The sequence below is a fragment of the Carcharodon carcharias genome, chromosome 9 (assembly GCF_017639515.1).
Source record: "Carcharodon carcharias isolate sCarCar2 chromosome 9, sCarCar2.pri, whole genome shotgun sequence".
Lineage (NCBI taxonomy): Eukaryota > Metazoa > Chordata > Chondrichthyes > Lamniformes > Lamnidae > Carcharodon > Carcharodon carcharias.
The window spans coordinates 172,024,721-172,037,537 of record NC_054475.1 but is presented as its reverse complement, the minus strand read 5'-3'; the positions used below and the strand labels follow the sequence as shown (position 1 = coordinate 172,037,537).

Below are 12,817 nucleotides of genomic sequence, written 5' to 3'. Positions count from 1 at the left end.
CAATCAGACTCTTAAAAAGAATGCAATGTATTGCGTGCAAAAAGAATGCAGGAGGTTAGTTGGTGTGTTTTAAGCCCAGCAAGATGACTGTCTTCAGGGACATATTTACTATTTTGTATTTTAATGCAAAGACAAGTTGTACTGATTGAATAAAGTGGGGTTGCTCTGAACTCGTTGTAACTTAAGGCAGTTTGATAACATTGCTGAAAAGAGGGACATGTTGCCAAAGCTTTTCACCTGGCACTCATCAGGACAAACAGAACAATGCCAGATTTGGCAACGTGCCCCTCTTTCCTGCAATATTCAAGTCTGTACTACCAAGCAACAGCTTAATAATTCATACCTGGCCTTGTCTTAGCAGGTGCTTCCTCAGTTCACTGTCAAAAAAATTGGTGGATTGGGGTGCATGCAGAAAACACAAATATGCTATACAGATCACACTGCAGTACTGTTATTAGATCCATACGTTACATTATCTCATAGGTAGATATTAGGTGGTGCTACTCCTGCACAGAAGCATCTGGGAGCCACTTACAGGAGCCTCTGATGCACTGAACCCTAGAGGGTTTACTGAATTTATAACAGAGTGTATGTAATGTAAAGCTGATTTGTGTTTCAGGCCAAGATCGAGTCAGACCGTATAATTACATCCGTTGGGAAAAAGACCCCACAGGAGGTGGGAATCAAAGTTAAAAACCAGTCTAGTGTTCTGTCCCTGGCTCATCGCAGAGACTTCAAGCAGCTGCTGCAAGGAATCACGGGGGAAGTGCCCCTCAGGCCTATGGAACTGAGCATGAAGGAGTTTGCTGGCTTTCAGATTGCAATCCTAAACAAGGTGAATAATTTTGAACAAGAAATAAAATGTCCTTTTTGCATTGTAATAGAGGTTCCCATTGTCTTGTTAATGATGGGAAGGTTTTTAAATTTATTCTTTAATGGGCACTGTTGTCCGTCCTAATTGCCCTTGAAGTGAGTGGCTTGCTAAGCTATTTCAGAGGGCAGTAAAGAGTCGACCACATTACTGTGGATCTGGAGGCACATGTAGGCCAGCCCAGGTAAGGATAGAAGATTTCCTTTCCTAAAGTAAATCTGTGAAGCAGATGGGTTTTTATGACAATTGATAGTTTCATGGTCACCGTTACTGAGACGAGCTTTCAGTTCCAGACTTACCTGATGGATTGATTAACTGAATTTAAGTATCAGCAGCTGCTGTGGTGGGATTTGAACCCGTGTCCCCAGATCATGAGTCTGGGCATCTGGATTACTAGTCCAGTGACATTACCACTACATCATCATCTACCCGAATATTTTGATTTAAATTATATTTGGATTTCTTGCCGAGAAAATTCAGTTTAAAAATGGCCTTATCTTCAAAACTAGGATGTTAAGCCTCAGACTTACAGGAATGCCTACGATATTCCTCGACGGAGCCTGTTAGACCAGCTAACTAGAATGAGATCCAATCTACTTAAAACAACCCAGAAACTGATCCGTGGACAAGATGAAGGTAAGGTGAATGAGAGTGAGAAACCATTAAAACTGCGTAATAGTAGATATGTTCCGTTTTACAGTCTAATAAGTGGCAAAGGAGCCTAGTGATTGTTCTGGTCGTGCTGGAAATATGAAGAGGAGATAAAACTTGTTACAAATTCTGGGAGTGAGGGCACCTCAGGTCACATTCAAATAAGCAGTTTGACAGCACAGAGACATGAAGATGTCAAGGGAGGTGGTGAAGGGGTAGAGCTGGGTATTATTAGGGAACATGTGGAAGCCAACCCAATGTTTTGGATTCTGTTACCAAGGATTGGCATGTTGAGGAGGAAAGGCAAAGATAGATGCTGCCCTTTTTGGGGAAAGAAGCTGTTGCTGGAGATGCTCTGGGTATGATGGAATGGCTAAAAGCAGGAGAGGGCGCACCCACCAAGCTTGGACAGTGAAGGAGAATGATGTGGTCACATTACAGAACCTTACTCTCTTTTGTTATACAGAAAATTTAAAAGCAGTTATTGGTTATGGAACAATTAGTTTTGTAGCTGTTATTTTTCCTTCTCCAGTTGCTGTATTTAAAAGAACATGCATTATTCGCATAACGAAAAAACTTGCATTGCTGCCTCTGGCTAGAATTCTGTAACTCCTTTATAAATTCTTTAAAATTTCTTCCCCAGTTCATGCTCCACCAATCCCGTCTATTGCACTAAATATAACTCACCACGAGCATTGGCATTCACAGAGAATTTAATTGGGGATCCTCCTGATCAGTGATATAAACGGGATTTCTGCTGATAAGCCAGCTGATTGGGAGTGTTCCCGGAGGACCTTCGCCTGTTGTGGGTCTATATTTGTCAGATGGCTAAATAAAACCTCTTTGGTTTTTCTTTTTCTTTTGTGACCCTTTCTTTTCTGATTTTAGCAGATTCTAAGATTAGTGAACTAGATTCTAACTCACTCGATCAGGGCACAACATTTACACTTTAGTATTAAAGAAACATGGCAAGTTGTACATAGCCACAGTTTAGCAGGAAATAATTTGGAATGTATTATTTGGCATAATGCTGCTTTTCTAATAAAATATGCAGATCTTGAGAATATTTTAATTGATGCAATCAGATGGTTATTTTACTTTGTTCTTTCTAAGGTGTTAATATTAAATGTTTATCAGTACAACGACAAACACGTATTAATAATATTGTTACTGTGCTATACAAATCCATTTGCAGCTAACGCCAGCTTTCATTTCATTGCAGATTATCTACACAGCATTCCTGTGGCACAGATGGGTAACTATCAAGAATACCTGAAACTTATGCCTTCTCCTCTTCGTGAGATTGACCCAGATCAACCCAAACGGCTCCATACATTTGGCAATCCTTTCAAGCAGGACAAGAAGGTAGGCAGCTACAGCATTGTGGGAGACAGATTACTGTGCAAGTTTCTGAGTTTTTGTCACTGTTAGATGGTGCAAGTTTTGAAGATCACAGAGACAAACTGGAAGACACATAATTGGATTTGAAACTAGAGTGCTGGGATCCCTTACTGAGTGTTCAGGTCTGAACAAAATGGCCGATGGATAATGTTGATCATGGACTGCCAATGCGTGGCTGTGGTGCAGCCTTCATTGAAAGTGTGTTCCTACTGAATATAAGCTGTTTGCGGCTGATAGTAGTATTTTGACATTCTGTGTAAGATCACTTACGCACTTAGCACCATGAACATCTCAGCATGTCCTATAAACCTGAGCAAGAGTTAGACATGATGACCATGTGCACAGCTATGGGGTAGGGCAGATAATATTGGGAACTGAGTGAAGTGAAAATTCCTGGGAGTGGGAAGTGGAGGCTCAGCCATGGATGGTGGAGCAGAGGGAAGGATGGAGTTGGGAGGGTAGTGGGGAATGCACCAGATTGGAAGAGCAGAGGATGTAAGTGGAACTCCAGGCTGAGGTGTTTAAATTTTACTTAAAACAAATGCACTCTTATTATCCCAACACTTTGTGTTCCCCTAAGGTTTGCTGAGCTGCCTTTTCAGAATGAGGTCAATAACAGTTTGGCACCCTGATAAACACATGCAGAGTAACACATTACAACAGAATGAGCAGAAACCAGGTTGACCACTTTTCAATTCCTCATGGGCCAGAATATTGCTGTTAGCATGAGGGGGCGGGTCTAACATGCCGACACATAAAATGACGTGTGATGACATTGGGCGTGCATCCCGACGTCATCGCATGTCATTTCGATATTGCGTTCGGCACACGCTGTGACTGTGTACCCACTGAATTGTCAAAGGCCTTGGCAGGCGCTGTGACTGTATACCCACTGAATTGTCAAAGGCCGTGGCAGGCGCTGTGACTGTGTACCCACTGAATTGTCAAAGGCCTTGGCAGGCGCTGTGACTGTGTACCCACTGAATTGTCAAAGGCCTTGGCAGGCGCTGTGACTGTGTACCCACTGAACTGTCAAAGGCCTTGGCAGGCGCTGTGACTGTGTACCCACTGAACTGTCAAAGGCCTTGGCAGGCGCTGTGACTGTGTACCCACTGAACTGTCAAAGGCCTTGGCAGGTGCTGTGACTGTGTACCCACTGAATTGTCAAAGGCCTATTAAGGCCATTAGGAAAATAATTTAGCTCATTAACAGTGCTGCTTGTCCAACCTTAACGTTGGCGGGCAGGTGAGGAGCCCAAGCGACCTTTCATCACTTTTAATAACACTTCATCACTTCATTTCTGTGTTGTTTTGCTTTTTACAATCAGGGAATGATGATCGATGAGGCAGATGAGTTTGTGGCAGGGCCACAGAACAAGGTGAAACGGCCTGGAGAATCCAATGCACCTGGATCGCTGAAGAGAAGGCGTAGCATGTCACCGTTGCTGCGGCGACCTCAGACCCCACCCATCATCAATCATATTGGAGGAAAGGGACCTCCTTCAACTCCAAGTCCAGGAGCCCAACCAACACCCAACCTTGTAAAACCTATCACAGTACATAAAGGTAAAGCTACACCTATCATTGCAGCATGTGGTTAGGCCATAGTATCTTTGAACCTGGCAGATCACGAGGTTCACCAGTCTGGCTGAAACTAGTAACAATCAACATTACATAATGATAGCCATCAGTGTAGTTTGTGTCACTGAAATTGTGACATCTTCAAATTGTCTAATGCTGGAAGTTCTGAATGAAAAGGTCATACACATTGCTGTTGTGTGTTGAGATGGAGCCGCTTTTAAACAAAAGGTCTCCCATTTAAGATGGAGATGAGGAAGAATTGCTTCTCTGAGGATTGTTAGAATTCTTTAGAATTCTGTGCTCCAGAGACCAGTGGAAACTGCTTCTGTTTCTTATGTTAGGCATTACAATGTTGTTCTATAGATTGGTTTGTAATTTTCTTCTCAAATGATTCTGAATCTAAAATGAATGTGCAAAGATCCAAAAGCCATAGCAATATATCTACAGACTTCCATGTAGATAACATTTCTGATTTCCTTCAGTTTCTGGTCAATGGTAAGCTCAGGATATTGATAGTGGGGGATTCAGCGGTGGTAATGCCATTGAATATCAAGGGGCGATGGTTGGATCCACTCTTGTGTGGCACGAATGTCACTTGTCATTTGTCAGCCTAAGCCTGGATATTGTCCAGTTCTTGCTGCATTTGGACATGGATTGCTTCCACGCTGTATAATATGCAAACTCATGAACGGGCCTAAGGCTGTCACTTTTGGTCCCGAAATCGACCTCAGATTACCCTGGAGGGGCAAGGTATCTCAAAAATTTGAGCAACAGATGAAGCTAGCTGTTTTCATGCTGCTACTGTGCAGTAGCAACACGAGTGGTATTCGCCACTAACAGGATGCTGCTATCAAGTTAAAAAGACTTTCTGCTTATCATAGAAATGAGTAACGTGGTTTATGATTCCATGCCAGTATGATGCTAAGTATGTAGGTTGTATGTCCCAAAGACTGGTGAATTGTATCAATCAACATGTCCCAGCCACTGTTCGCAATGGGCAAGGTACAAACTGTACCCAACCAGCCTGTGCTTGTAAAACTCAAAATACCGTGTCCAACATTAGATGTGATTCCACAGTTGGAGAACATTTGCTAAATAATCCTCAGTGTGCTAAGAATTACACTGGCAACTAATTTAAGGTTGTCAGTCAGGCTTGCAGTGTGGCACATTTGCATGTACTGGAAGCTACATATATTAATACACAAGGCCCTGTTTTTTTTGCAGACAGAATATTTACACAAATTCAGCTAAACAAAGTAAGTGACAGCCATTCGTTGACTCGTTCCTCAGGGCAATGCCTTGAACAATTGGGATCAAGTTGCCTGGTTTAAATTTCAAATAATGCTCGGCAGTTAACTGTCAGTCACCATCAATTGGTGCATTCTCCAAGGCAATGCCTCTGCCAGTCAGGATTCACTTGCGAACCAATCAGTGCTGTCTTCCCATACAGTATAAATCGTTTTCTCCTTATTCTTGCGAAGTGTCCTGATGAGTGCAAGACGAAAAGCTCCGACATGTCTCTTTCTTTTCATTGTTGAATAAATTATTTACAACTGTTGCTCTGATTACTGAAACTTTTCAATGGCCTTTATTCTTCTTTCACGTTTAGATATAAATAACGTTACATTGGTAGATTCCAGTGGAGAGAAGAGGATGGATGACTGGCAACCATCAGAGAAACCAGCTGAAGATGTACTCGTAACTTCCCCAACAGATGGACCTGCATCAACATCCACTCTCACAACAGCAGATAACATGCTGCCCAGTGATTTTCACGTTGTCCCAGAGCTCAATCACGTGGCTGAGGATGTACTTGATCATAAACTGGGGTCAGATATGGTTATGAGAGACTCATTGGAGAGTCCATCTGAGACCGATGATGAAACAGATGTGGCAGTAGAAAGCAATCGAGGCTTATCCTTGGCCGCCTCTGACAGAGTACAAGTTCAGCCAGTTGTGGAAGGGAACAATGCTGAACTCAGGATTAGAGTTATGAAGGAGATTCGCAAGCCAGGGAGAAGTAAGTGTCTTTTTCCAGCCACTCCTAATGCTGTGTACAGATGTGTGAATGGTGTCCTAAAACGTGCTGACTGGTATCACCTACTTCTGTTCATTCCAAGAGAGCTTTGGGTAGGTTGATGGAAAGGTTTTAATAGGATATTGGAAAATGCAAAGGCAGTCAGTCAATGTAGAAATTTCCTCTGAAGCCGACTCTTGCATCGAAGTAAGTTTTAAGGTAACAGAATCAAAATAAATATGACAAATATATTTAAAGATTTGCACTTTAAGAATTAAAAAATGCAGAAAAATTTACAGACAGCAAAAAAATGATTATACCTTGGAAATGTGGACCAATCAAAAGCCATTTTAATATTGCCGTTTCTGGCTGATCACATTGACCAAACCACCTTCCTGAAGCCTCTCTCTGGTCAGCCTGGGTCTTGCTTTAGCTTCTCTTGCCCCCAGTTCTGATAATTTTATTCTCCAATTTGTTGACACATTTCCCCTAGTTTATTCCCAGCTGAGAAGGTTCCACTGTCCTTTCACCCAATTAGCATCCGTGTCCATTGCCCTTCCCCCTGTCCCCATGCATTCTGGGAGTTGAAGTCTGCTACCTAGTTGAGTGTCCACATTCAAGGAACCCCCGTCAGTTCTGCTTACGTAAGAGATGCAGACCTAAGGAGGAATATATTGGAGAAATTTTGAAGGCAGAAAATGCAGTCGTAAGGAAATAACGGTTGTTTGTTTATCATGTTCATTAGAGATTTGCTTGTGACAAAATACAAGAGAAAAATAAAGCTGAAAAATGTTTGGACCACGGCCTCTCATGATGCTAAATCAGATGATAAAACTGGTACTCACTTTGCCCAATGTTTGGCATTTTTAATATACTTGGACAGCAATCTACTGAAAAACAAAAACCTGGGTTAACATACTCATTGACTACCAGCAGATAGTCTCTGTACACTTATGAAATATTTAACTGATATTGTATGATAGAAATAGATTGGGTTCCAGAACCGGTGTCATGCTTTGACCAGTAAGCACTGTTAAGATGTGCATTTGTCAGCCCCTTGTGTCCCTGTAGAAATTGCCCCAATCCTAGATGTGAGTTGGTATTTAACCTCTCGGCTAGGGAATTGTGCTTGTTGCAGAGAGAATGACTATAACGGGATTAAATAAATTTAGTAAATAACACAGAGTAAAGTTTTATTCTTTCTATGTTATAACTTTTGAATTGATGTTTCCTATAACTTTGGCAAAAAATTTGTTTGAAATCTTTTAGCTTTTCCTTTTCGTGGGAAAGCATCTGTGCTTCGCTTTGCTAAATTGTTGACTATTTTTTAATTTCAGACTATGACAGACTCTTCAGGCTACTGGAGGACATACAAGGTCCTTTAGAAATTCAGAGGAATTTCATTCAGAATACTATCAAAGAAGCTGCCAGGTATATGACAATTTATCCTTGAGGTCCACATCATCCGAGATGGTGATACTTGTAACTTAAAATACCAATTGCCAGTCACTCTACCAGCAACAGTGACTACACCTAGAAAGTAATTTATCCTGCGGGAATATTTGAGCAATACAGTGAGCAATGTAAATATAAATTTGAGCGATTACCGAAGGTATTAATCATAATCCCCCTTTTAGTGCAAAAGTAGCAGTAATTTCTGGCACAAAGCAGAATTGTCACATCTGTGGGAATCAGACTCAAAATTCAGCAAGCCTGAAAAATTTTCTCTGCAAGATAGTAGCATTGTAGAAGGTACTAGATCTGGGATTAATTAAGACCTTTAAAAGGGAACAGGAATGAGGGAGCACCCTGAGCGTACAGACTGCAAAGTCAAAGGAAGACTCATCACCACTTGGAGATGAGGTCGGCTATAAATGGGTCTTCATGGGAGCTGAAGATTATCGCAATATTAATACTGTTGCGTGATAATTTTTTCAGAGAAGGAAATTAGTAGGGTGGAAATTCATGTAATCACAGAATTGTTACAGCACAGAAGGAGGCCATTTGGCCCATTATGTCTGTGCCTGGCACCTGGTGCCAGTCCTTGGCCGCCTCCCCATAGCCCTGTATGTTCTTCCTTTTCAGAAAGTATTTCAATTCCCTCTTCAATGCCTCGATTGAATCTGCCTCCACCGCGCTCTTGGGCAGTGAATTCCAGATCCTAATTACTTGCTGCGTAAAAAAGATTTTCCTCGTACCACCATTGCTTCTTTTTCCAATCTGTGCCCTCTTGCTCTTGATCTTTCCACCAACAGGGTCAGTTTCTCCCTATCTGTCCAGACCCCCTCATGGTTTTGAACACCTCTATCAAATCTCCTCCCAACCTTCTCCTCCAAGCAGAAGAGCCCCAGCTTCTCAAATCTATCTTCATTACTGAAGTTCCTCATTCCTGGAACCATTCTCGTGAATCTTCTCTGCACCCTCCTCTAATGCTATCACATTCTTCCTAAAGTGTGCACCCTGAACTGGGCATGCTACTCCAATTGAGGCTGAGCTAGTGTTTTGCACAAGTTCAGCATAACTTCCTTGCTTTTGTACTCTGTCTCTATTAATAAAGCTTGGGATACTGTATGCTTTATTAACTCCTTTCTCCACCTGTCTTGCCACCTTCAATGACTTATTTACATATAAACCCAAGTCCCTCTGCCCGCTCTTCTGTGCACTTCTATTTTGGGGACTGAAATAGTTAGTTCGTGCACCCTAACCAGGGAGACCAACGATGGCCCAAGTTTGGACCTAATGCCTCATTAATATGATTTGCTTTCCCTACTTGGGATGGTAGTGGCAGACCAATTGCATGACAGGCAGAGACTGCAAGATATGCCCAGGGAAGGGTGGGGGGGGGCAATCAAGAGTGAGAACAATTTGCACATATGTCCATGGGGAGGGGAGGGGGAGGGGAATGGCAAAGGGTGGGGTGGGTAACTGTGGGATGGACTTTGCCTTTGTGGGGGAAGCTGCTTGCTGGGCCACAGTCAATCTGGCTCTGCACTGTGCAATTTCCTTAAGTCACTAGCCTCTTAGTAACATATGCAAGCAGCTCAATGCATAATTTAGGCAGTTAGCTCAGGTGTCCGATAATTAGCCTGACCCAATATTGGGTCAGATGTCCCTGAGAATTGGCCTCTGAAATTAGTCTGCATTGCACCCAGTTTATGCTGGTAATGAGATCCACTTTCTACCACACTGTTCCATGATCAACAGCTGAAGAATGGGGAGAGAGAGTTCATGATTGAATAAACTGACCTAGACTGTGGGTGAAGTGAAACTGATGTGCCAATGGCCTTTTCTTGCTGTGGACAATATGTTCTGATTCTGGCTGTGATTTTATCCCCTAGGTTTAAAAGACGAGTGTTAATACAGCAGCTAGAAAGAGTACTAGAAGATGTTATTTCGAGGTCTTTGTCAGCACAGATCAACCATGTCAACAGCAGATAGTCCACGTAGCGGACCATGGACCAGGAATGTACTTCCCTGTCTCTGTGTACAGCGCATGAACGCTTGTAACTTGCTGGCTTTAATCATCCTTTCACCCCAGTGACATTAGCTTCTCTTGGAAGCGCATCTTGGGACAGCAGGTCTTGTGGAACAGAAGCTCTGTTGGATTGTTTGAAGAGTTTTGCTGGTATCGTGAGCAGCCATTGCTCCAGGAGAGAGATGTGGGGAAGAGTCGGATAATGTCCACAATCCTCCTCTTGTGTAGCTGCTTTTCTGCGGCCTGTTATTGTGGAAGCTTGAGTCTGGGGGCTACGTTTTTGCATAGTTCACATATGGTGCCATTTTTGTTTTGGCACATGAACCAGGCACTGGGGGGAAAAAATGAGAGTATTTTATTTAAAAAGAAAAAAACCTGAAAATTAAATATGGGGAAGAAACCATCTACCTCAGACTCACTTTACTGTTTTGTCTGCAGACTTGTTGAAAGCTCACTTGTGGCTAATTCCTCCTTAGTTGTGTTCCAGCCCATGAGGAGGATGCTGTCTGACCGAGTGGACTTTTTACAATGTGCTTTGGAAGCACTAAAGTGGATACAGAACATATTGACCTTTTTATTGTTCATATGAGAGGAATTATTTTTGAACCACGTTGTTACAAAATAAAACACCAAATTGTCATATTTTAAAGTGTGAAGTAACTTTTGTAACTTCTATCTATTGAAATAAAAACAGTTTATCATGAAATTTTTTATTTACACCTGAAAATGTAACACATTTTTTGATGGCACTTTATACTATTGTAAGACTTTCCTTTTAATCCTGTTGATAACAAACGGTTGTTTTAAAATGGCTTTCCGTTATTGTGGTGTTATTTTATATTTTTTTAAAATCCTTTAGGGGCAAAAAAATCTTTCAAGTTTAATATCAGTTTTGAATGCTGAAGGTTTAGAGAATCTGATGGCTTGTATAAGTCTATAAGATTTATAGATACTTGATACCTTTTAAAACGTGTTGTAGCACACACTTTACTGAATGCATGACCTTGTATGTTGAGAACTTTTTCTGCTGGATGTGTATAGTCTGATATAGCTGTGATTTTCATTTGAAACAAAAAGAATAACTTCCTGGATATCTTTGCTGGTTAAAATATTTTAGACCAAAATATATTTTAATTGTATTTTTTTTACAACCACAAATGAATATGTAATTTGAATGTACAAATTATTATAATACTATGTATGTAAACTTTAAGACAGATTTGCATTTATATAGCCTGAGGACATCACAAAGCACTTTACAACCAACGAAGTACTTTTGCCATGTAATCACTGTTGTAATGTAGAAAACGTGGTGGCCAATTTGCACCAGCAAACTCCCATAAATAGCAGTGTGATACAAACCAGATAATCTGTTTTAGTGAAGTTGGTTGAGGGATAAATATTGCCAGGACACTTCCCTTGTTCTTCTTGGAAACAGTGTGATTGATGTTGGGGGCTTGTTCCATCCACCTGAGAGAGAGCAGACAGAGCCATGGCTTAAGGTTTTATCTGAAAGATGTGCCTTTGACAGCGTAGTACTCTTTCAGTTCTACTCCCTGGAGTATTACTCTTTTTTGTACTCTAATCTCTGGGGTCAGACTTGAACCCACAACCTTCTGACTCGGAGACTAGAGTGCTACCCACTGAGCCACAACTAACACTGTAGGTCAGGCCACATTTATAATATCGTGTGCATTTTTCGTTAATGAGCCTTCAAAACGACTTTGATACAATGGAGAAAGTTCAGAAAAGATCCACAAAGATATTTGAAAATTCCCAAGTTCAAACTTAGGAAGAGACCTGACCTTTCATTGGGGTGAACAAGATCAGGCAAGGGCAGGAGTAATTGTTAATGCGTCTTACTTTAACATTAGAGGTGGCATAAATACAAAATTAATCAGCTAAAAGTCACTCCAAATATTTGAAAAACAAACGCTCCTTCCTTACCCACAAAGAGCTTAGCGGATACTCAGGTATTGTGCAGATGGTGCATGATAAATTCCTGTTTAAAGGACGGGGTTCAATGCTGTAAAGATGCAGAAAGATGTAGGTAATGAGATGCATTAAAGTGAGCTGCCAGATCCCAGCAATTTGGCCCTGGTAGCCTGGGCGATGAGCTCTGTGGAACTTTTATACATTGGTTTCTCCTGTTTTGACATCCTGGGCTAGGAGATTTAGGGAAAAGTGCTGTTTTGCGTGCTGTTACTCCTCGGTGAGTTAATCCTAAAAAACACTGAGCAACTGCAATATCTGTAAGCTAATGACAGCATTTATTATAGGAACTGGAGACAGTTAAGAACTGGAAACAATTGCATTCCAATCGGTTCCAAAAATACGCATGCATGGGGCTGAATGGCATAGATACATTTAAGGGAAATCCGAGTAAATGCAGGAGTGAGAAAGGAAAAGAATGATCTGGTAATAGGTTGCGAAGAAGTAGGGTGGGAGGTGCCTCAGCATAGACCTATTGGATTGAATGGCCTGTCTCTGCAGTAAATTATATGTAAGTCTGTAAAGATTGTAGTGTCGGAGAACTGAACATAGCCAGAAGCGAGGAAGTGATGCTTCACTTGTACACAGAGCCTTGATCAGACCATCTGGACCACTGCTATCAAACTAGGCACTGCACTTCAGGAAGGATATAATAGCCTTGGAGGGGGTGCAGCCCAGATTCAGCACAATGATACCAGGCTTAACTTATGAAGACCTGGCTCTGAAGTGTCAAGTTAGATTACTTGTTCAAGTGTGGAGTGGGGCTTGAAGCTATAACCATCTGAAGAGAGTGCTCCACCCTGACTGCTGCTGAAAGAATAGGAAGCTTC

General features: G+C 41.7%; 1 protein-coding gene across 1 annotated transcript in view; it reads left to right on the top strand.

The window, feature by feature from the left end:
- ints6l (integrator complex subunit 6 like) overlaps positions 1 to 10,701 on the top strand; it is a 203,486-nt gene extending 192,785 nt beyond the window's left edge. Inside the window, exons 12-18 of the mRNA XM_041195994.1 lie at positions 620 to 835; positions 1,381 to 1,507; positions 2,745 to 2,887; positions 4,251 to 4,488; positions 6,113 to 6,523; positions 7,858 to 7,951; positions 9,859 to 10,701. Of these exons, the coding sequence (XP_041051928.1) occupies positions 620 to 835; positions 1,381 to 1,507; positions 2,745 to 2,887; positions 4,251 to 4,488; positions 6,113 to 6,523; positions 7,858 to 7,951; positions 9,859 to 9,958 (1,329 nt within the window). The 3' untranslated portion in view covers positions 9,959 to 10,701. The remainder of the gene's footprint in view (positions 1 to 619; positions 836 to 1,380; positions 1,508 to 2,744; positions 2,888 to 4,250; positions 4,489 to 6,112; positions 6,524 to 7,857; positions 7,952 to 9,858) is intronic.
- Positions 10,702 to 12,817: the final 2,116 nt, after the last annotated feature.